General features: G+C 45.2%; 1 protein-coding gene across 5 annotated transcripts in view; it reads right to left on the bottom strand.

Annotated features, from left to right (window-relative positions):
- The window catches only part of CYP27C1 (cytochrome P450 family 27 subfamily C member 1), a 37,038-nt gene that overhangs the window by 7,743 nt on the left and 4,003 nt on the right, over positions 1–25,292 (bottom strand). Inside the window, exons 1-8 of one of the 5 annotated variants that reach the window (XM_045033579.1) lie at positions 23,536–23,833; positions 21,085–21,275; positions 19,709–19,908; positions 17,624–17,833; positions 16,416–16,579; positions 12,328–12,494; positions 11,071–11,149; positions 10,431–10,634 (exon numbers count right to left, since the gene is read on the bottom strand). In XM_045033579.1, coding sequence (XP_044889514.1) covers positions 10,431–10,634; positions 11,071–11,149; positions 12,328–12,494; positions 16,416–16,579; positions 17,624–17,833; positions 19,709–19,908; positions 21,085–21,275; positions 23,536–23,715 — 1,395 coding nt within the window. In that variant the 5' untranslated portion in view covers positions 23,716–23,833. Of the gene's footprint in view, positions 1–5,526; positions 7,024–10,430; positions 10,635–11,070; positions 11,150–12,327; positions 12,495–16,415; positions 16,580–17,623; positions 17,834–19,708; positions 19,909–21,080; positions 21,276–23,535; positions 23,834–25,292 lie in introns of those variants that run through there. The other 4 variants (XM_023259213.2, XM_023259214.2, XM_045033578.1 and 1 more) reach the window with 4 other exon arrangements.

The following is a 25,292-nucleotide window of genomic DNA, read 5'->3' as shown; positions in this document are numbered from 1 at the left end:
TACATGTAACAACATGAATACATAACTTAATGTTGGCAGAATAAAGCAGGTTGTGGAGTATGGTACTATTTATATAAAATTTAAAACCATAAAAAAAAAAGGAGCATGAAACAGACATTTCCAGGCAAAACTGAGTCTCCTACCAATAGATTTGTTTTGTTTTGTTTCATATAGGGTTTTTCTTAGAATTTTTTTTCCAGTTTTATTGTGATAAAACTGACAGACAGCATTGTATAAGTTTAAAGTGTACAGCATAGGGGTGCCTGAGTGGCTCAGTTGGTTAAGCATCGACCTTGATCTCAGCTCAGATCTTGATCTCAGGGTCGTGAGTTTGAGCCCTGCATTGGGCTCTGTGTTGACAGCGCAGAGCCTGCTTGGGGTTCTCTCTTTCCCACTCTCTCTGCCCCTCCCCTGCTCATGCTCACTCTCTCTCTCTCTCTGTCTTTCAAAATTAACTTCAAAATAAAATGTCTCTCAAATAAAACAATCTCTCCAAATAAACTTTAAAATAAAAAATTAAAAAAGTGTATGACGTAATAATTTGACTTATATATACTGTGACATGATTACCACGATAAGTTTAGTTAACATCCTCGTCTCCTATAGATACAAAAAAATAAAAGAAAGAAAGAAAAAAAGAGTTTTCTCCTTGTGATGAGGACTCTTAGCACCTACTCTCTTGACAACTTTCAAATATGCCAGACAGCAGGGTTAACTGCAATCATGTTGACTAACATCCCTGGTATACCACTAACAGATTTTGACAGATACAACTTCTAAATGATGTACTTCAGAAGGAAGAAATTAAAACCAGAAAAAGGATCTGAAATGCAGGAAATAAATGGATGACAAAGAACCAGGTGAATATATAAATCTAAATGAGTACTTAACACTATAAAACCATAATTATGATAGTAAATAATGTGGATGTAAAAAGGTGAAACTAAAACATGGGGCAAGGGAAACAGGTAAGACAGAAACATGGGGTCAGAATTAAACCCTGCCGATGTCCCTGCATTTAGAGGAGAAGGTGGAGATGCAGATTAATTGCAGACTTTGTGAAGTATGAACGTTAAAAGTTTAGGGGAAAGGGAGCCTGGGTGGCTCCATCGGTGGAGTGTGTGACTCTTGATCTCGGGGTTGTGAGTTTGAGCCCCATGTGGGGTGTAGAGATTACTTAAAAATAAAATCTTAAAAAAAAAAAGTTTAGGGATAATCATTAAAAGAGTAGGAAGAGAATGCATCATTGGCAAGCCAGGGGAGAGGGGAAAGGGAACGAAAACTCAAATCATAAAAGACGTCAGGAAAGGAAAATCAAAGAAGAGGGAGGGAGAGAAGAAGTTAAGCACAAAGCACAAAATAAAACGTAAGGTAAATCCAAATGTATCCGTGATCACAAGAAATGTTAAGAGTTAAATGATGGGGGATGCCTGGGTGGCTCAGTCAGTGAAGCATCCGAGTCTTGATTTCAGCTGAGGTCTTGATCTCAGGGTTGTGAGTTAAAGCTCTGCATTGGGCTCCGTGATGGGCATGAAACCTACTTAAAAAGAGTCAAATGACAGAGGTAACCAAATGGGACAGTTTTTCAATCCAGCTATGTTGCACTTACAAGAGATACATCCAGGACATAAGACCATGGCGAGACTGCGGGGGCCAGGGCGGTAGAAGGGAAATAACAAGGAACAGAAATGCCAGGCAATAAAATAAAGCTGCAGTAGCTACGTAAATGGCAGATGAAAATGCACTTTGAGGCAAAAGTGCCTGGAGGCGATCAGTGATAACAATAATGGTAATGACATATGGATGGTTCACCAGGAAAATAAAACACTTTACTTGAATGCACTTAATAACATGACCTCAAAATATATTAGTCAAAAACTGATAAACCCACAATTGTACTGGGAATTTTGAACACAGCATTTCCAATAATTGGCATTCAGACATTAATAGGCAGACAGCTGTTCTCAACAACACACCACCAAGCCGGGCCTAATAAGACATATGTTGAGCCCTGCACCCAACAAGCACACATGCAACATTTAAAAACATTAACCCTGTCTGAGACCACAGAGCAAGTTTCAACAACATCATACAGATCATGGTATAATTAAATTAGCAATTTAAATCAAGAGAGGGTCATAGAGGGGCTCCTGGCTGGCTCAGTACAGCATGAGACACTCGATCTCAGGGTTACAAGTCCAAGGCCCACTTTGGGTGTAGGGATTTCTTAAAAATAAGATCTTAAAAAAAAAAAAGGTCATAGAATTAGAAGACATGACAACAGGCAGGCTGTAAGTGGCCCCCTTTCCACTCCAGACAGGGCTCAGAGGGCCTGTTCCAGGTAACAGCTCTGACCCTTATCCACAAAAGTACGAAAACGCTGGAGCAGACAGCCATGCCTGCCACTTTGTCCAGTATGGGCCTGTCCTGTCCCCGGTGTCAGCTAGGACCAGTCCGAGTGGCTTCCTGGAGTCCTGTGGAAGGCGCATAACAAGGTCTCTGTGAGAGCAGCTGTGACCAAGGCAACAGGACTGTGTCTCTCTGAGCTGAGGCAGCGGGTGACAAGCAGCCCGCACTCCGGCTCACCCAGCCCCTGCCTGGGGTTACCTCCTCACCCCAGCCTGAGTGAGCCACTCAGAGGGAGCTGACGCTCGTTGCCTGCAGGCTGTGGGGTACCTGCACTGGTGCCCGGCTCACCCCCAAAAGACTCCCCACACAAGCCCGGACACACAGGGAAGCAACTGTGTCCATCAAGAACAGGGACAACAGAGTCTGGCAGGGGGCTTAGATTCTGCCCAAGGGGAGACTTTGGAGGGGCCAGGGGACCCAGGCAGAAGTGGACCCCGTGTGCCCCAGGGCCGGGGGGCACTTGTAAGAAGCCACCTGGAGGAGGGGCACTGCCTGCTTCTTGGAGCGACAGTTGGAGGTTCCTCATCAGGAAAGCCCGAGGAGTGAGAGTCAGCTTTGCATGTCTGCTCAGGCCCAAAGGGCCTAAAGGCAGAAGCCACCCTTCCCCTTCCCACCACCTCCTGTTCCTCTGCCAGCTCCAGACTCAGGACATGGCAGGAGAGACAGACACCGACCTGTCCGTCCCTCCATGGGCTTCCCTGAGCTGCCCAGAGCTGAGGGTGCAGAGGGCTCGGCTGTGAGTGAAGTTCAGGGACGTTTTCTTCACACGGGACTGGATATTTTCAGTACTAAATGAGAGCCATATGGTAGCTAAAAGTAACTGGAGACTTTTTTCTTTTCCAGCAGTGACCTTGGGTCAGGGCACCTGTCACCGGCCAAGCCCATCACACACCTCATGGAACAGGAACCCCAGGCTGGGAGAGGGCTGCCCACAGGTCCTGCAGCCCGGGGCCCTTGGTCCTTCCTGGTGTTTGGCTGCTCAGCTTCCCTTCGGTTTGGAGGACATCCAGCCTCCTCCCGTCAACTGTCCGTGCTGGGGGCCCTGCTTGCTCGCTGGAGAAGGGAAATGGGGCAGCTTCGAGCTGATTCTCCCTGGGTACCAGGCACCTCAGTCGTCTCGCAGCCCTGCCAGGTACAGAGGTACAGACCCCTTCTACTTGACCGGCACATGTTTAGAAATGGAGTTTAGGGGGCGCCTGGGTGGCTCAGTCAGTTAAGCATACAACTTCAGCTCAGGTCATGATCTGACAGTTGGGGAGTTCGAGCCCTGCGTGGGGCTCTGTGCTGACAGCTCAGAGCCTGGAGCCTGCTTTGGATTCTGTGTCTCCTTCTCTCTCTGCCCCTCCCCTGCTCTCACTCTGTCTCCTTCTGTCTCTCAAAAATAAATAACGTTTAAAAAAAAATTTTTTTTTAAAGAAAAGAAATGGAGTTTGGAGCTGGAGAATGTTGAGGCAGGGGACACACTCTGCAGGCGCTCCCGCTCTGTGGTCTCACACCCAGAGCTCTCACCCACTTGTGTCCCCTGCTCAGCTCCAGATCTGTCCCCAGCTCTCAAAGCTGGCTGACCCCAGGCCGCCAGGTCCCTTGAATCCCAGCACAGCGGCTGTCCCATAGTGAGTTAAATCAATCATCTCTGACACTCATTGAAAGAAGAGGTGTGGCTCCCTGAAGAAGCTAGCTTATAGTCAGTTTGGCTGGTGAGTGAATAGTCATGAAAAAGAAGTGAACTATAAGGTTATTAATCCAGTCGTTGGCCTCTGAAGACAGGTTTTTATTATGGAAATGCTCACACACATACACAAAGTGGAGGCAATAGTGTCACGAATCCTCCACCCACCTTCACCGGCTCCAACAGTTATCGACACTGGGCCAGCCTTGGTTCACCTCACCCTCCCCGCACCCTCCACCTCTGCCCCCACATCACTGGCCCTCCACAACGGTGCTGTTTTACTGCAAACCCAAGACATCACAGCAGCTCATCCATAAATGAGATACCATTGGTATCTCTCTCCCTCGTTTTAATGTAAGAACTACCACTATCACACCACAACACCCCAGTAATTCCTTAATATCATCAAATACAGTGTTCAAATTTCCCTAATTGTCTCTTAAATGTTTCTGTACAAGCGGTTTACTCGAATCTGGATCCAAACCAAATCCGGCATCACGTGTGGTCAATAGGTTGCTTAAATCTCTCGGAATCTACAACAGGCCCCTTCCTCTTTTTTTTTCCTTATCACTTATTTGCTGAAAAAAATGGACTTATTGGTCGTAGACCTCACTATATTGTGGATTCTACTGACTGCATCTGCTTGGAGTTGTTTTTTCAGGGGGTTGTTTTTGTTTTTTTAAGTTGTTGTGTATTTTATTTATTAATTTTTCCATTTAAGGGCCACTTCATTTTTTTTTCATTTCAAAACCATTTTTTTTATTTGAGTCTAGTCGACACACAGTGTTACCTTAGTTTCCGGTGCACCACACAGTGACTGGACAAGTTGATACATTATACTGTGCTCCCCACAAGCATACCTACCGTCTGCCAGCATACACTATCACAGGACCAGACTATATCCCCTAGGCTGTGCCCTCTGTCCCCGTGACTTATTCATGCCATGATGGGAAGCCTGGACCTCCCACACCCCCTCACCCATTGTTTGCCCCTCCCCCACCCCTTCCCTGTGGCAACCACCAGTTTGTTCTCTGTATTTCTAGGTCCAATTCTGCTTTTGGTCTGTTTACTCATTTGGGTTCTGTTTTTAGATTCCACTTATGAGTGAAACCATATGGTAATGGTCTTGGAGTTTGAACCTGTTCCTCTGTGTTTCCTATGAGCTGGTAGTAAACCTACAGGCTTCCCCAATACAATTTCCATTTCTTTGGTAAGAATGCTTGATAGTCCCTGCCATCTGCTTCCTGTTGCGTCACCTCAGGAGGCTCCTAAGGTCTGTCTGTCCCTCTGTTCATGAGACGGAGAGCTGAGCAGCGGTTATCCACCTGACCTGCACTCCAGCTCTTCAGCGTGTGCCGATTGCCAGGCAGGGCCAGAGTTCACGGGGCGGGGGGCGGGGGAAGAGGGGAGAGGGGTGCCTTGTAGAATAAGAGGTCCCTTCAGGTTGCTTAGTCTCAATTCTTTTTAATTTCAGTCACAAACAGAATAGAATCATAGCTGGTTTATAAAAGCTTACATACCTCAAAGTAATCCAACATTTTGTCAGTTATTAGGACATCATTTCATACTTAACTGTACATATTTTTACAGCTCTCATACTACAGTTATTCTGTCTTCTCACAAAGATTTAATATTGTTACATACTTTAACAAAAACAGTATGTGAAATGAATATGATTTCTACTTTACTGGAGGGTTATTTTGCAGCCCGACTAACTAAAGGCAGGGGAGACATACGGTATGTATTCGTAGGGAAGTGATTTGGGGGAAGCGTTATGGGCAAAGATTTATGGGATTGAGGACAAGCAGTTTCAAGCACGACCATGCAGAGAGAATGTTATCAAATGGTGTTTTTTCTTATTAGCGACCAGCAAGTAGCAGGAGAGGCAGCAGAACTTGGCACGAGCGAACAGTGCTGAGGCCCAAGGCATCCACTTGGAGCCTTACATAAGCACCAGCCGCTGGATCACGTTTCCAGTCCAGATCTTTAAACTAACACCATGAAGATAAAAATATTATTTTATCTACAGCATGTCCATTTACATGTTTATTTTTCCTCGCAATAAAAATGTACTAAAGTTACGCTGTTTTCCACGATGCTTCTGTAATTCATTTTTCTCAGCCGAGACTATGACATTCCACCCTGTCAGGTTTTCTTTCTTATACATCTGCTCAGTGTTTACACTCGGTTAGAAAACCCAATTATTCTTGGTTTCACCAGGAGTTCTCTATTTTATTGATTATTTCTTTTAAACAAAAACTAACATTCAACTTCTTTAGGAGCCGTCACTGGAAAAGGAAGCACTAGTTTGGAGAGAAAAGTAAGAATATGGTTCTTTTAACTTTGAGGCCTGCTCAGGATAAAATGTTGACCCTGGCGCTTTCTTCCCATAATTGTGGTCTTATAGAGACACGTTTCCTCGTCAGATTAGAAACAGTAAGTTGAGCTTGCCTCCTGACAGGGTCCTGGTGCAGCATTACAGAACATATATTCAAGCACTGAATTTATAAGCAAGCCAACATTTCCTTGCAGAAATGCATAGGAGACTACGCCTAACTGAATATCAAGTAAGACCACATAGGAGACATGAGAATTCAGTGCCACTGGTTTTTAAACAGCCATTTCCCCAAAGAAAAGGCAGCTCTGGTTTGCAAAAGCCAAATAATCTTTTCACATTACTTTGCCTAAAGATTTAGGAGTCTTGCAAAACATGGAGGGAGGCCAGCTTATCAGCAAGACAGCCTCTGAAAGTGACGATTTCCTTCCTCCACCATCATCAGTTGACACTGGTTTGTGGCAGGCGGCTGGCTGGGTTTAAAAATCCAGGATCACTTTCTGTTAACAAAACGCACGTGGATGGGCCCCCCTGGCGTCAGAAGCCCATGGGTTTTGGCAGGAACTGCTTTAGTCCAAGAAGATGTCTTGATCTCAAAATGCTGAAGCAACTAAGAATAGAAAGAGAGAAGGGGGATTCAAAATTGGGATAGTACAGGACTCGCAGTGCTCCAAATGGGGGCCCCTCACCTGCCCGTGATGGCCGTGGGCTGCAGGGAGCCCAGGAAGTAGGCAGGACGCCAATCCCCGTCAGGACGGTGCAAGGGAGATGCCATGCTTCTGAAAGCAGCACCAGGTCCTGCACAGGAGCCTGGTCTGTCCACTGAGCAACCGTGAAGCTCACATGACAAAGGTATGCAGACACGATGTTCAAATGACTTAGGCTTTCTCAGCCATCTCAAAGCTCCAACTCCTCTGCTTCCTCTTTAGGTGGAGGGAAAGAACAAATCAAAGGAGCAAGGAGGACAGAGAGATAAAGTGAAATCCCAGGTTTCCCTCCGGCTGGGGATCTGAGGTGATACAGACCCAGGGGAGCACACCGCCGGGGAGTGGGGGGCAGGTGAATCATTCCAACAGGCTTCAGTGATAAATGTCCTTAATTTCTCCTTAATTTAAATATTCTTGATCTGGGGGCGCCTGGGTGGCTCAGTCAGTTAAGCCTCTGACTTCAGCTCAGATCATGATCTCATGGTTCGTGAGTTCGAGCCCCATGTCGGGCTCTGTGCTGACAGCTCAGAGCCTGGAGCCTGCACAGTCTGTCTCTCTCTCTCTCTCAAGAGTAAATAAACGCTAAAAAAATATTAAATATTTTTGATCTGTGCCTTTGATCCCATTTCTCATTTCTACGGTCCAGAAGGAGAACCAGGCTTACCACTCAGGATAAAACTAGAGACAACCTCCAGAACGAGTTTTAAAAAGCACCAAAGTATGCGTCAGCCTAAAGCAATAACCTCCCCGACCAAGCGGCCATGGCCTGACGTTCAGGCCACCAGTGGGCTCAGGAACACAGCAACTTGCTCTAAAGACCTGTGTCAGAACACACATGGGCGCCTGTGTGGCTCATTTGGTTAAGCATCTGACTTCGGCTCAGGTCACAATCTCATGGTTCGTGAATTCAAGCCCTGCATTGGGCTCTGTGCTGACAGTGTGGAGCCTGCTTGGGATTCCCTGTCTCTCCCTCTCTCTCTGCCCCTCCTGTGCTCACTCTCTCCCTCCCTTTCTTTCTCTAAATAAATAAATAAATAAATTTTAAAAATATCGACAACTGCATTTTTTGCTGTCTCCTCCGCATTGCTAACACAGTTTACGTGTGCCTTCTCTCTCTTTTTTTTTTCCCCCTGACAATTACAAATAGCGATGTTCCCTTTCTGTATTCGCACAAGTAGAAATGAGAACTCTGATGGGGCACCTGGGGGGCTCAGTTGGTTAGGCGTCCAACTTCGGCTCAGGTCATGATCTCACAGTCTGTGAGTTCGAGCCCCGTGTCAGGCAGGCTCCGTGCTAACAGCTCAGAGCCTGGAGCCTGCTTCGGATTCTGTGCCTCCCTCTCTCTCTGTCACTACCCTGCTTGCACTATGTCTCTCTCTTGCAAAAAAAAAAAAAAAAAAAAAAAAAAAGAAGCAGATCCATTTGTGTGTTAATAGCACCAAACAAAACCCCATCACTGCCACCAAACACCCTGTTTCTGACCCTCTGCCAACAGGAGCATCGGGCAAGGCTGGCCTCTCTTGCTCTCGCAGTGGCCTCTGGTCCTTCGGGCAGCCAGAGCAGGGGAAGCAGTGAGCTCCACGCCTGCCTGAATGACCCTTGGTAGGAAATGGCCTCAGCCTGTTCGGGACGTGGCCACACAATGTACAGCAGAGTTTTATGGAGCCTAAGACCTTCCTGAAAAGCCGAGGGCAGACACTCAGAGCAGAGCAGAGACAACAGCAGCTCCCGGCCCGTCGGCACAGACCGCGTATGGACACTGCTTAGTCCCCACACAACCAAGAAGTAGGCATTTGGCCCATTTTGTGAATAAGGACATGGGCTCGGCATGGCTGAGAAGGCTGCCCATAGTGTCAGAAGCAGAAAACAGCTGAACTGGGCCCTACTCGCCCTGGAATCAACACCTCACTGAGCTGCCTCTCACCTCTGACACAACTGGATGGGCCAGCGTCCCATGGTCCCCAGGACGGCTGCTCTGGTGACACCCCTGAACCTTGCCAGCAGCTAACACATCCCGACAGAGGTGGGAATGGCCCTTTACACACACCGGCCACCAAGCTTCCCTGACCTGAGCCACCCAACTCCAGAGAGGTGCTTTCCCCCCACACTTCCCTGTACGTCCTCTCCCACTGGGCAGTAGCCCCTCAACTTCTCCAGCTCTCAGACAGCCCCAAGCACCCACCATCCAGAATCCCTCTCCATCCCTCCCAGGCTGACCAGGCTTCCATGGTGCCTTACGCCCTCTCTCTCACTGTCATCAAGGTCCCAACCCCTCAGCGCTCTGCTCTAAACTCTGTGAGGCTTCAGGAAAGCCCCTCTATGATATGGGGGGGCAGGGGATGCAGGAAGGAGTCAAGACGCCTGGGTCGTGCCATGCACCTGTCATTCTGTGACTGTGGCAAGTGGCTCCAACTCTCTGAGCCTCAGTTTCGTCATCAGTAAAATGGGGAGCTTGGGTCATGAGGTAATCTCCGTGTTCTTCCAATGCAACGTCAATGACAATAGCTCCCAAAACTTGGGCCAAGGCCTTCCATGGCTAAGCTAGGCTCATCACAGTCTTCCTAAATTTGCAAGACAACCTAATTAAACCTAGGTTTAATTTTCTCTATCAAAGTCTTTTCTTTTATGAAATTTCCTTCAGACATTACTTAGTATAGTATAGGCCAAAAAGCATCTATTTTAGTATTAAGAGATTAAATGTAAGGTATTCTCCAACAAGAACAAAGCCTTCCTGATGTTTGGCAGCCTAAACAAGTGTGAGAACCACTGCGCTGTGTGAGTGGCTGGTTCACACATCTCTTAGAGTGCAGCCCAGTGGTCACTGGAGTCCGAATCGCCCAGCAGGCCCATCCCAGACCCACCAAATTACTCTCTCTGCGGTGGGGTCCTGGAACCTACATTTTAAGGAGCCCCCTAGTGCCTTTTCTCTCCATAACGTTTGAGGACCACTGATTTGACACCTTCCCGTTTACATGTGCCCAGAGCTCCTAGTGTGACAAGAGTTGAGCTCTCGGGCCCCTATACACCCTACAACACCCACATGTCCACACCCCAGTCCTTCAGGCCTCCAAGGGCCTGAACTGCTGCCCTACAAGTCCAAGGAGGCAAGAGGCTCAGCAGGTGGTCAGGGGACTAAGGAAGGTGGCTACTGTGTGGGGGGTGGCATTTTAAAATATAAAAGGGACTTAACATGAAGCTCTTGCTTTTGAGTTTTCCAAATCACATCTCCTCTCCCACCCAAGTCTTGGTCCAACAGAGCCCCGTAAACCAGGCCAAGGCGGAAGGCCAACGTCCGGACCCATGCACCTACCTGGATCACGACGAGGTGGATCTCCAGTTCTGCAATTCTCCGCCCGATGCAGCTCCGAACCCCGAACCCGAAGGGGATGGACCCAAAGTTGTCCACTCTGTCCAGGCTTCCTTTCCGCAGCCAGCGCTCCGGCCGGAACTCCTTGGCCCGAGGGAAGTTCTCATCCTCGTAGGAAGTGGCATAGTGGCAGAGGGCCAGCTGGGTCTGAGGACACCATTTGCAACCGAAAAGGAATAAAGAACAGGATGGCGTGAAGGCAGAGCAGAGGCAAGAGCCCCGGGTGGACAGTCCCTCCAGAGGCACTTCTGGCCAGGAGGAGGGCCCCCAGGATGGCAATCCTCCCTCAGGAGCTGAGCAGGAGATTCAGGTCCTTCAAACCCCCCCCAACCCTCCAACCCCCACAACTGCTGTGTCCACAGGCCTCTCAGGGAGGGAGGGAGAAGCCTGCGAGCTACAAAAATCTCTGGCTTTGCTTCTGCTCCTCGCTTCTGAAGCCCCGTCTTCATCATGCAATACGTGCAGAAGGAAAGGAACCTACTGATATTTGCTCGGGCGCAAGGGCTTCGTCAACATACCAGCACATTTCCCATTCAGCCACACGGCAGAGCCCAAGTGCCCACACCCTGGCAGCCAAACTTACGCCTTTGGGAATCAGGTACCCGCCAACAACCAGGTCTTCCTGGGTGACTCGGCCGTTCCCTGGAAGCACTGGAAACAGCCTGGAAAAGAACCAGTGGAAGCAGGAATGGAACAGCCACTTTTAAAATATTGTGCTAAATTTTCGAAAAGTCTGGCTATTTTGCCATTTTCGTCTTCCACAACGTAACACATGGTCCGGTTTCAACTAAGAAATCTCGCAAGGACCTTTGTGGCTCCTTAGCTGTGGCCAGCGAGTATTCTGAGGGATGCGAAGGAAAGTCCCACAGTCAAAAATGTGCACAAAACACAGAGCAGAGCCTTGAACGTACTATTGTGTTCCCAGGAGGGAGAGTGTGGAAGAAATTCTGAAACTTACATGCACCCGGGACCCCTTTATCAAGTAATAGTCCACAGGACTTGGGGGTCCAGGAAACACATTTTGAGAAATGCACGTCCGTGTTTGGATTGTCTTAGGCAATCCGGAGAAAACTCTGAGTAAAACTTTAATTGACAAATACCAGTAAACACACAGCTAGTTATTTTTCTCCCCCCCAAGGTTAAACAACATGCTATAGACTGAGGATCCAATTATTATAATGGGTACTATGTAAATAACTTCTGCTCTTAGTCCCCTGCTCTGAACACAGAGGAACCCTGTGTTCAGGATCCTTGAACCTCAAAGGAGGAAGAAGGTTCACTGGCCACCTAATCCCACCACCTCCCACCCAAGTCCACCCATGGCCACCCAGAGCCCTCACATCCCGGCTCTTCCGAGTGTCGGTGAAGCCCTGTCAGGGACTGAATGAGCCTCGCTGTTTGGTGTCTCCAGTCGAACTAGCATATCCACACGAGAACCACAGTCTTTTGTAAGCAGGCCTGATAATTAGCCAAACAGCCCCAAAATATTTTCCTAATAAATCAGTCTTGTTCTGGTTTACCTTCAGAGGAACAGACACCTAGGAGTACTGATCCAGGAGCACACTGGGGAGCGTGGTGAACCAAATCACTAAAGCAGAGGGCTCCAAAGGGCTTTATGAAGAAAAATTAATATTTCAAACTGTAAAACAGAATAGCCTTTCTACTATTCTGACAAGGTCAGAGAGGGAACAAAGATAGCCAGAAATAGCTCCTTCCTCAACATTTCGGCCACTGAAGGATGTTGGCACATTTGTTTTGGACCCGGTTTTTAGTCAAAAGCATGAGTCGTCACGATAAAAAATCAGAGACTTAAAAGGCACAGTTTTGGCAAGGCTTTTACCTCAAGGTTTCCTTCAGCAGAGCTCTGACCAATGGGACTTTGGGGACATCGGCTGCCGTTGGGACATGTCTTTCCCCCAAATTCTTAACTATCTCCCGATACACGGTCTGCTGCACTTCTGGGTGCCTCGCAAGGAGATACACTGCCCAGGATAATGTGAACGATGTCTAATAAAGAAACCGGCAGACATAGGCACAGGAGTGAGCAACACCAAAGATTTAAGCAGCAGGCAACATCAGGCATGAAGTCATGTGAACATAAGCATATGTGAAAAGTCACGTTCATAAAACTCCATCGGAGTATGTTAGGTCTTACCAAAACAAAGGTGAGTTTCCTAATTCACTCCAGAAAAAAAAAAATACTTTGGAAAGTCACATCAATTGTGTGATTCAATTGCTCTTTCGATAAAAAGCCAGAGGAAAAATTATGTTAGAAGTTCTTTAGATCACTTAAAAGCAATCTGCCTCCTCTTCAGTGGAGTCTGAGAGGACTTGGGGATGCTGGTCAAGTCTGGAAGTTGTGCCTGGAACTTCCTGTGAGCTTCTTTGCAAGAGCCATCTGGCTTTTGCTAGAAAGGGCCTGAGACTGCCCATCAGCCTGGGGAACTGTTCAACCTTCTGGCATTCCATAGCCCACAATAGCTGGGCGAGGCCTGCTCTGGCTGCCTCATCTGTGGCAGGATTACTCGTTAGCTCTAGTTTCCATGCACTTATCAAGTAAAGCAACCTACAAGGATTTAATAACTCATTTATGCAAAACAGTGTCTTTTTTTTTTTTAAGTAGGCGTTCACACCCAGCATGGAGCCCAACTCAGCTTGAACTCTCGACTTTGAGATCAAGACCTGAGCTGAAATCAAGAGTCAGACACTTAACCAACTGAGCCACCCAGGCACCCCAAGCAGTGTCATTTTTTATACCACTCAGACTGAAGAATTACATTTCTGGTTATTGAGAATAATTCTATTTTATCCTCCAAGACTTTCACCACATTTTCACTATTATCTATGTGACTGTGTTTCACTCTCTTATAAGCAAGGAAATTCCACAGTATAAATGCCCTTTCTTTTGCCTAAAAAAAATTTAAAGTAAGTCGGCCATACTGATATCATTTCCCTGTAATAAATATTATATGTGTTTAGAGGGCAAGCTCTTCTGTAATATATATAATGTACAAATTCTTCTTTATAAATGGTAAGGGAATCACTTAGAAATGTCTATTAAAATTACATTTATGTGGAAAAACCAAATGCGGTATATCCAGACAATGGAATATGACAGGCATACCTTGGAGACATTGAGTGTTGGGCTCTAGACCGCCATAATAAAATGAATATCACAACAAAGCAAGTCAAATGAATTTTTTGGTTTCCTGGTGCATATAAAAGTTATATTTACACTATACTGTAATCAATTAAGCATGAAATAGCATTATGTCTTTAAAAAAACCCAATGTACATACCTTAAAAAATACTTTATTGCTAATGGGTAAGGGGCAGTAAGGAATATCCTCCTGAAATCATTGTTGCACTATAAGCTAACTAACTTGGATATAAACTTAAAAAAATAAGTTAAAAAAATAATAATAATTAAAAAAAAGAAAATTAAAAAAAGAAAAAAAATACTTTATTGCTAAAAAATGCTAACCATCACCTGAGCTTTCAGCAAGTCGTAATCACTGATCACAGACCAGTGATTCTTTATTATATATATTTATATATTGTATGTTACAACAAATATAATATGTATTATGTTACAACAAATATAGCAATAATGAAAAAGTTAGAAATGTTGCAAGATTTGTCAAAATATGACACAGAGACACAAAGTGAGCAGGTGCTGTTGGAAAAATGGCCCCACCAGACTTGCTCAACGCAGGGTGGCCACAAACTTCTATTAGTAAACACACAAACAAACAAAAACATTATCTGCGAAGCACAATAAAGCAAGGGATGTCTGTCCTTGGTAATAAAAAAGAATAAACTGCTTTGAAGTCATTTTGCTGAGTGAAGGAAGCTGGGTGCAAAATACACACTGTATGTATGATTCTATTTCTATAAATTTCTAGAAAAGTGCGAACTGATGCTCAGTGTCAGAGAGCAGATTGGCGGTTGCCTGGGGCAGGGGTGTGGGAAGAGATGGACTGAAATAAGGGTGAGGAAACTGCAGGGGTGGTAGGAATGTTCAGGATCTTGATTGTGGTGGTGGTTTCATGAATGACTGCATTGTGCTTTATCCTGTATCTGCCAGCAATTTGTATCAAATTGTACCGTTTCGGTGGATGCAGTTTCTGGTGCATATATTACACTGTAATAAAGGGTTTGTTTGTTTGTTTGTTTGTTTTTAAATGTTTATTTATTTTTGAGAGAGAGAGCACAAGTTGGAGAGGGGCAGGGAGAGAGGGAAAAACAGAATTTGAAGTAGGCTCCAGGCTCCAAGCTGTCAGCACAGAGCCTGAACAGGGCTCAAATTCACAAACCGTGAGATCATGACCTGAGTCGAAGTCGGATGTTCAACCGACTGAGCCATCCAGGTGCCCCTAAAGGTTTTGTAAAGTAATAAGTTAGGAAACGAATATGAAGTTGTGAGACCATCCCTTCCTTTCTGTGCTCCACCTCATGTGATGCTCTTAGCTACCACCAGGCGGCAGGAGGCACAATGCACCCAAATCTGCTTAGAGGCAAGGCCATCCACTCACTCATCTTTTCCGCATTCAAGGAAACCCACACCACCCATCACATTCCCACAGCTGATTAGAGTTTTCATTGATCGCCTTGATTTCATTGGTTAGTTTGTATTTGATTGAAATTGTTTTTGTTTTATGTTGTGGAAGATCCATAAGAATAAGGAGTGTATGCTAATGTTTTTGCTTGTACATGTTTATGTCCCATTATAATAAAAATAAGTCAACTTGGAGGGGAGGGGTGCTCCCTTTAAACAGGAGGTCTGTGCCTTATTCCTGTTTCACTACTTCCTTTTAGCAAATTTAAAAATGTCTCTGTAACTATACCCACATGTGTATCATTTTCCACACATGAATAATGGTATCCTATTATACATTATTATAATGATTTTGGAGAAAACATGGTTCCCACTCCCAGCCAGTAACCCATGTTCACAATCCAGTGTGCACCCTCCGTACCTCCTCCACATGCACACAGACGGGCCAGTGCCAGGCCACTGTTTGCTTTACTAACATGAGCACAGCACACACACTTTTCTGCACCTTCATTTGTCACTTAACAGGAGGGTACAGAATTCCCACCCAGTCACTTGGCAGTGCTGTTTCACTCTGACGGCCACCCTTCCTTGGTCACAGTACATTATGCATCTGCCACAATAAATCTATTCATTAGGATTTTAAGACTGATACGCACACATGTTCATAACTCAAACTGTTCATTACACTTCTCTTTCCTTTTTTAAATTTTAGAGAGAGAAAGCGCATGTGTGCAAATAGGGGAGAGGGGCAGGCGGGGGGGGGGAGAGAGAGAGAGAGAGAGAGAAAGAGAGAGAGAGAGAGAATCTCAAGCAGGCTCCACACTCAGCACGGAGCTGGACATGGGGATCGATCCCATAAGCCTGGGGTCGTGACCTGAGCCTAAATCAAGAGTCAGATGCTCAATCGACTGAGCCACCCAGGCGCTCCTACACTTTTCCTTCTTTCTGCCCTCTTTAGTAAGTTTTGGTTTAAAAGTTACATGGCTTTATGAGATGAACTGTGGAGCTCTCCATGACCTTCAATACTTTAAATGATAAACAATAAGGTTTTTAATGTCTGTGCCTTCTTCATTTCTGATATCATGAAGGAATGGTTCAATGTTTGCAAATCAGGAATGATTTTTCAGGCATTAAAACATAATTGTTACTTTGCGTGTGTGATAAGTGAATGGGGATTACCTTTTTTGCAGAATTACGGTTTTACGTTTGAAATACATATATGTTATTTAAATGTTAGAGTTTTCTCCTGGAGCCTTTCAGCAGTGAGGCAGGCGTCCAGCTGGTACAAACGCGTATGAGATTACTGGGAAAGGCCACCGGCTTTTACCACGCTCTGCTAATGGAGAAGACAGAAAAGCCAAGCCGCTCACCGTGTCGACGCCCGCCAGCAGCATCTCGGTCATGTTGGCGTAGATCTCCTCCAGCGTCAGCTCCTGACTGAGGAAGAGGCAAGAGAGCAGCCCGCCCCTCACTGTCTCCCCTCGGTCCATGTGGCACTGTATGTCCCTCAGCTTATTGTCCACGTGGATCTGGCCTGTTTGAAAAGAGTATTCCTCTTGAAAGACATTCTGGTTGAGAACAATCTCTTCGTCCTCCCGATAACTTAATCTGTGGCAGGTTCCAAAGCTAATTTACCATCAATCTGGGAACCTCATCAGTGGGCCTGTCTGTATAAATGAATGAAAAGTTAAAGACAAGCTAAGCATCTTTTTTTTTCCTCTGAAAATAATCTAGAAGATATTTGCAAATGTTCGCTTTATTCATCAAATAGCCAAAAAAGGATTGGAGTAACAAGAATACAGATCCTTCCCCCCCACTTTTTTTTATCCCACCATGTTTCCAGAAGGGGCAATGGATTGACTATAAAGGCCATGTTACCATAAAAAAGATAGTGGCATAGTAAGTCCATCAGGACACATATATTCAAATGAACGTTGGCCTCTTCAAAAGGCACCGTAGGATACTTCTTTCAAAGTTAGTATTGTTCTAGAAACACTGTTCTAATAAACATTTTGGAAATCTTTTGTTTTGGGAAATTCTTTTTTTTTTTTTTTATGTATTTAAATTCAAGTTAGTCAACATATAGTATAGGAAACTTTTTTAGTGAAATTTTTGGCCATGTAGGAAAACGGATCTTGCTTTGTTGAGTTGGAACAAAGTATTATTTCTTAGTTTGTTTCACCCAGTAAGAAAACAGAAATTTGTCTCTTCCAAACAGCTGCAAAGAAGAATGTTCAAATGAGTGTGCCCAGGCCCACTCATTTTCAGCAATGACAGAATTACTGGACTAAAGACATCGTCTCCCTTAGGCAACATTTACTTGCCTACATCACTGCTAGCAAGTTTGCCAAAATGAGAAGAATCTAAAAATGAGAAATCGGTCAGGTTGCTTGTAGTAGCCACCCACACGCTTTTTTTCATCCAAGAAATCTGTCCAAATAAGCGGTCCAAATAACAACATGTGTCAGCTCATCCCCCGCGGAGCTCCCCTCTGTCTGCACAAGCGTTAGATACCCCACGAGTAATGGCAGTCAGGTCGGCTGGCTGGACAACAGGTGCCCCTGAATTCTTCACTTACTGAATTTGAAGAGTCCGTCCCAGGACCTGCAGAATTCCCGCCAGGGTTTCGGGACGAAGGGGCGGAGCCACCGGGGGATGGCGCCCGCGTACATGGAGGTCTTGAACATGCTGAACATGAGCCCCAGCGCCTCGATGTAGTCCACGGTCAGCTGCGGGACGCTGTTTTCCAGGCAGCCCAGGCGGCTCTCATACAGGATGGTGGCCACTCCTGCCCGGGAAAGAGAGTTTAAACCTACTTCTAGGTTACTTGCAGTATCAACAGGCCATATCTAGCCACAAAAGTCACTTTCAAAAGCGATGGAGCTGCCCTTCGGAAGGGAGGCTCTGTTCCACCACCGGTCGTCTTCTCCACCACGTCCCGGGTTACAGGACGCTGCACACTCAGTGCTGACAGCCGGCAGGTCCTTCCTTCCACCTGGCGGGGCTTCACCTCATCACACCCCCCTCCCCACGGTTTGTTCTACACCCAGGACCCAAAGCACCCAACCTATCGGCCCCTTGCCCAACCTTGGGGAATTGAAAGGTGGCTCCTCTGGGCCACAGAAGGGGGAGCCCCTGGCCAAGAGAGCCATAGGAAGAGAGGGAACAGCCTCAATGCATCACGATTTTCCAGTGTTTACAACTCCACCCTGTTGATTGCGTTACTAGATTTGGCAAGCATTACTAGAACTTTAAAAAGTTCACTTAAAAATTAAATTTGAGGGGCGCCTGGGTGGCGCAGTCGGTTAAGCGTCCGACTTCAGCCAGGTCATGATCTCACGGTCCGTGAGTTCGAGCCCCGCCTCAGGCTCTGGGCTGATGGCTCGGAGCCTGGAGCCTGTTTCCGATTCTGTGTCTCCCTCTCTCTCTGCCCCTCCCCCGTTCATGCTCTGTCTCTCTCTGTCCCAAAAATAAATAAACGTTGAAAAAAAAAAATTAAAAAAAATAAAAAATAAAAAATAAATAAAAAAAAAATTAAATTTGAAGTAAGGTAAGCATGCGTTAAAAAAAAGGGGGGGGGGGGCAGAGCACCTGGGTGGCTCTGTCAGTTAAGTATCGACGTTTGATTTCACTTCAGGTCATGATCTCAGTTTGTGAGACCAAGCCCCACTTCAGGCTCTGCATTGACAGCACGGAGCCTGCTTAGGACTCTCCTTCTGCCTCTCCGTCTCTCCCCCACCCTCTCTAGTGCACACATGTGCACTCTCTCTCTCTCAAATAAATTTTTTAAAAAATCTTTTAAAAAAGGAGAGGGGCGCCTGGGTGGCTCAGTTGGTTAAGCATCTAACTTCGGCTCAGGTCATGATCTCACAGTTCATGCATTCGAGCCCCGCGTCAGGCTCTGTGCTGACAGCTCAGAGCCTGGAGCCTGCTTCCTATTCTGTGTCTCCCTCTCTCTGCCCCTCCCCTGCTTGTGCACTGTCTTGCTCTCTCTCTCTCTCTCTCTCTCTCTCTCAAAACTAAATGAATAAACAATTTTAAGTAAGTGAGTAAATAAATAAATAAATAAAGGAGAAAACTGACAGAAGTTCCTTAGGAAAAAGCAAAGTACAGAATAAAGTGGTATGCTACTGTTTTGTTTCGTTTTAGGTAAAAAGACTATTCATTCACATGTATCCCCTTGTATGTGCATAAAATATCCCTTGAAGACACTGGTGACCTCACCAGGTCAGGAGAGAGGGAGAATGAGGGGACTTTTCAGTGAATACCTTTGAGATTTGATTTTTGATTTTGATAGCAATGTCCTACCCGTCCCACACAAATTTTAAAAGCTACAATGACTGTAGTAGAGGCCCTCTGAACTTCTAATGGTTTTTACAAATTGTGCTAAAGCAAGATGTACAGTAATTTAGGAGCATGATTCTTGAGTTAAAAAGACCCGATTTGAGACTAAGTTTCTGCCAGTAAAAATGGAGATGGTTTGTCAGTTTGCCCACGTGCAAACCAGTGGCAGCACACCGGGCTCAGTTAGCAGGTGAGGGTCACATGTGTGGGTACAGGGCTCAGCACAATGCCTGTGGGGACACAGGACATGCCCAGTGAATGAGAACTCCTATGTTTGGCACATGTCCGTTCTTCCATCTCCCTCCTGACTTCACCTCACCTTCCATTGAATATTTGAAGAAAAGGTCATTGATACTGGTCACAGTCTCTCCATCTTCGGCCTGGCTCCTGAGGATGTAGATTCTTTTAATTAAATCTGCAATAACTTGGTTGATTTCTCCTGAAAAAATGGCCACATCTCTTGGTTTCAAAATTCTTTGTCTCAATACACGTCTCATCTTGAGCCATTGTTCACCCTCCCTAGAAGAGTAAAGTGAGTTTCAAATAATCTTACTTCCATTGACATTCTGGAAAAGAACTCAGAGAACCTCTGAGAGCTCCCCCAGCCATAAAAAAGCCAGCCAGATCTGCCGATCCCAATGGAATTAAGACACTGTGCAGGGGGAGGGGAGTAACTTCAGTCTCGCAGTTGGTCAGAGCTTTAACGGGAAGCAAACTTTAAGGGGAAAGATTGCCACTGGGAATCATCTTTATAAAAGGAATATGATTTCCTTTGAAAAACCTTGCAATAATATTATAATAAAGAGACATGAAGCTGTTGTGATTAGCAAAAGAGAGAAAAGTTTATGTGTATGAACTGCTGAGCCCTGAACTGAGCTCCGGGGCCCACAGCGATGCAAGCCGCAGGTGATAGGGCAGAGAGCAGAGAACTTTTCTAGCATTTGGTCACTCCCCATCTGGGGCCAGACTCACAGGGAGGAGGTGTTTATTTCCCTCAGAGCAGAAGTTGAGGGATCCTGGTGACATCCAGTCACAGCTTTTATTTACCTCATTTGAGAAACCGATGGTTGTATTTCTCCCTAGTTCATGTATAAGGGCATATATACCAAAGAACCACAGATAGAATTTCTAAACCAAAGGGATTTGGACCAGGGGATCCACAGAAGCTTGTGTTCTCCTCCCTGCCTGAGACTGTGCTGATTAGCTCTTCTTAGAGGGCACAGAGGTCTCCGTGAGGCTTGTTTACAAGTAATAATCAAAGCCTGTTGTGAGTTGGGAACATCATCACATGGTGATCCACGGAGGAAGGCTCTCGGCCCTTCCCCAGGGTCTCCTAGAGTAGCTGCCTGCCTCCTCTCCTGCCCACAGAGAGGCTCTGTGAGCACCCGCCCCCCCCCCCTTGGTTGTCACTGAATGGACACCTACAGCCTCAGAGCACTGCTTGAGAAACAGCTCTCCCCCTTTACCAGGCTAGTGTGACCCAGCCTTGTCCCTGCCATCTAACCTCTTCCCAGAGGAGAAGGGACAGGGCCCTCCACACCAGTATTTAGGAAATCACACAAGGAGGCTATTTTGACACTATTCCACTGAGAGTTCTACAATTTATTAAGGCTGGTTTTCAGAGCCCAGCATCCAGGCAGGGGTCTCCCTGGGCTCCCCACTCCCACCCATGGCCTGACCAGGCCACATACTCACGCCGAGATGAGCCCGGTGGATCTCCCTCGTAAGTGTCGGTACTCCTGCCAGGACCCCATGTTGGCTCTCTGGGGCGCAGCCCCCTCTGCCCGGAGCACCTGAGCCACCATGTCTCGGTCTGCAATAGATACTACAAACTGAGGACCAAAGTGAGACTTGAAGATTTTTCCATATTCCCGTGTGTGCTTCTGCTGCAATACCATGGAGAAACCAAAAAAGGAAAAAATGCACAGATATGATATACCTTTGACATGAACATTTCTGTGTTTTAGGGGAGCAAAAAACTGGGGCAGAGGAAAGCTCTACATTATACAGAGCTGAATCAGAGTTGTGACTTTAAATATTCCTGAGATAAACGTACTTTCACATCATTAATCATATTCACTAAGTTTTCTTATTCTTTAGAGCTATGTTTTTAACAATACTTAGCTGTGTGGAACAACAAGAGAGAAATGTCATTATGGGTGGAGATGAGTTGCAGAGCCTTCAATGGCCTGAGCCAAAAAGACTGTGCCAACCCCCTGTTCCAGGCCCTCAGCTGCTCTGCCTCCCTACTTTGCAAAGGGAGAACCCTCTGCAGACAACCTGTAATGAACCTGTAAAAATAGCCCCCAGTGCGAAAATGAAAGAAAAGTCATCCAGATTAGAAAGAGAGAAGTAAAGCTATCTCTAATCACAGATGACATGATCTCACATACAGAAAATTCTAAAGAATTCACTAAAAAACTGTCAGAATTAATAAACAAGTTCAGCAAGCTTGCATGACATATGATCAAAATACAAAAGTCAGTTGTATTTCCATACACTAGCAACGAACAATCCAAAAGTAAGATTATGAAAACAATTCCATTAATAATAGCATCAAAAAGAATAAAATGCTTAGAAATAAATTTGAGAAAAGAGTGTAAAACTAACACTCTGAAAACTATAAAAGATCATTGAAAGAAATTAAAGAAGAGCTAAAAAATGGAAAGATATCCCATGTTCATGGATTGGAAGATTTAATATTATTAAGATGGCAATACTCCCCAAACTGACCCACAGATTCAACATAATCTCTATCAGAATTTCAGTTGGCTTCTTTGTAGAAATTGACAAGCTTAAAATTCATACGGACATGCAAGGGACCCAGAATAGCAAAAATGACCTTGAAAAAAAAAGAGTGAAGTTTAAGGGTTTCCTGATCCCTATTACAAAACTTGCTACAAAAACAACAATAATCAAAACAATGTAGTACTGACATAAGAATAAACATCTAAACCACTGGAGTAGAATTGAGAGTTCAGAAATAAACCATACAGGCTCACTTGGGTAACTCAGTTGGTTAAGCATCCGACTCTTGATTTCAGCTCAGGGTCATGATCTCATGGTTCATGGGATTGAGCCCCACATTGGGCTTTGCACTGACAGCACAGAGCCTGTGTGGGATTCTCTCTCTCCTTCTCTCTCTGCCCCTCCTCTGCTCTCTTTCTCTCTCTCTTTCTCTCTCAAAATAAACAAATGAACTTGAAAAAAGAAAGAAAGAAACCCATACATTTGTGGTCAAATGATTTTCAACAAGGATGCCAGTGCCAAGACAATTAAACAAGTAAATAGGAAAAGAATAGTTTCTTCAACAAATGGTACTGGGACAACTGGATATCTATAGGCAAAGAATGAATTTATATCCTTCTCTCATGCCAAACATAAAAATTACCTCAAAATTGTTCAAGCCCTAAATGTAAGAACCAAAACCATAAAATTCTTAGAGGAAATGATAAGGGTAAATCTTCAGGATCTTGAATTTGGCAATGGTGTCTTAAGATACAACACCAAGGGGTGCCTGGGTGGCGCAGTCGGTTAAGCGTCCGACTTCAGCCAGGTCACAATCTCGCGGTCCGTGGGTTCGAGCCCCGCATCGGGCTCTGGGCTGATGGCTCAGAGCCTGGAGCCTGTTTCCGATTCTGTGTCTCCCTCTCTCTCTGCCCCTCCCCCGTTCATGCTCTGTCTCTCTCTGTCCCAAAAATAAATAAACGTTGAAAAAAAAAAATATTAAAAAAAAGATACAACACCAAAACCACAAACAACAAAAGAAAAAACAGATGATTGGATTTCATCAAAATTTAAAAACTTTTGTGTTTCAAAGAAAGTAAAGACAACCCCCAGAATTGAAAAAATACTTGCAAAGCACATATATGATAAGGGATTTGTATGTAAAATATATAAAAAACAACTCAATAAAACAATGAACTTATTAAAAACTGGGCAATTATTTGAATGGATATTTCTCCAAAGAAGAAATACAAATGGAGAATGAGCAGATGTAAAGAAGCTCAACATCATTAGTCATCAGGGGAATGCAAATCAAAATCACAATAAGACACCACTTCCCACCCACTAGGATGGTTATACTCAAACAGACAGGTAACAACAAGCCCTGGCAAGGATGTGGAGAAATCACAATGCTCTTACACTGCTGGTAGGAATGTACATAGTGCAGCCACTTTCAGAAACATTCCGGCAGTTCCTCAAATGATTAAATAGACAGTTACTACTTGGCCCAGCAATTCCACTCCTAGACATAAATCCAAAGAAATGAAAGCATATGTCAAAAATAAACTTATACCAAATATTCACAGCAGCATTATTCATAATTAGCAAAAAGGTGGAAACAATCCAAATGTTTCTCAACTGATGGATAAGCAAAATGTAGTATATGCTTAAACTGGGATATTATTTGTCCATAAAAAGAAATGAGGTATTGGTACATGCCACAACATAGATGAACCTTGAAAACATGATGCTCAGTGAAAGAACCCAGATGCAAAAGACCACATATTATGATTCCAGTTATATGAAATGTCCAGAATAAGCCAGTCTATAGAGACGTAAAGTAAATTAGTGGTTGCTGAAGGCTGGGGGAATGGAGAGTTGGAGAGTGATAGCTAAAAGAAACAATATGGGGTTTCTTTGTAAGGTTATGAACCTGTTCTAGGATTGACTGGGGTGACTATTGCATGGTATGTAAATTATACATCTCAATAGTGCTGTTACCAAAAAACAATGAGAAATTACAATAAACGTAAATGGGTTAAACAAATAAATAAGAGAGAAATAGAGAGAGAGAAAGTACCCTCTAGCCTGGGTCAGTGTGGCATAGCCAAGGCTGAGCATGGGGAAAATGACTAAGTCTCTCTTTGGCATCTGCCAACATTTCTTATCACCCCAACTCTTTGCCTCAGAAATGGCAGGACAGAGGGTCTGTTGTCTTTCCATTCTTCCTTCTACTCCTTAGGTAGAAGATGTTCACTTCCTTATCAACCTGGATGACATTCTCCCCCCCATAGATAAAGACACTAAGAATCAACTGGAATGTTCCTCTGGGTCTCTGAAAAGGAGCCACTGATGAGATGAGTGTTAATAGCAACTACTGGGAAATGGGTCACTTCTCAGGCGAATCCAGCTACTGAATGGGCACCATCAGCACAAGGGAGCAACTGACCAGGCGGGAGAAAGAACAAGATGCATGACCTGGATAATGTATGGCACTTTTTGCTAGTGGACTGCAGAACAGTATAGTCAGTCCTAGCACTTAGAATTTGCATAGACATTAAGAGCACAGACTCTGGAATTTGAATCTTAGCTCACAGTTTACGAGCTGAGCACCCTTGGGAAGTTAAGGTCCACCGTACTTCAATTTCCTCACCTGCAAAACAGGCAAATAATAGAACTTGCCTCACACAGAGGACTTGGAACTGTGCCTGGCACATGAAAAGAGCTCTAGAAATGTTCATTATTAGTATTTACTTGTTATTATTACAGTTTACAAATTTCACCTGACCTCACAATAGGTTGTGAGATGGATGAGGATGGTGAGACTTCTGCGCAGATGAAGCAACTGGAGTTCAGAGAGAATAAGTTATTAGCCAAGACTCCACAGGTGCTTGTGGAGGGCTAGCATGAGAACACAGGGCCCTCCTGTTCTGTCCCATCTGAAATGGCTGCTGGTGACATGGGTCAGGGTGTATGCTCTGCCACTAACTAGCTATGTGACCTCAGGCAAGTGACTCCGCCAACACTTTGGGCCTTTTCCACCTGTACATGAAAGACTTGATTGGGGCACCTGGGTGGCTCAGTTGGTTAAGCGGCCGACTTCGGCTCAGGTCATGACCTCATGGTTTGTGAGTTCGAGCCCCGCGTCGGGCTCTGTGCTGACAGCTCGGAGCCTG

The sequence above is a fragment of the Felis catus genome, chromosome C1, assembly GCF_018350175.1.
Source record: "Felis catus isolate Fca126 chromosome C1, F.catus_Fca126_mat1.0, whole genome shotgun sequence".
NCBI classification, from domain to species: Eukaryota; Metazoa; Chordata; class Mammalia; order Carnivora; family Felidae; genus Felis; species Felis catus.
Note: the sequence above shows the minus strand (reverse complement) of the source record. Positions and strands in the feature narration are given on the sequence as shown.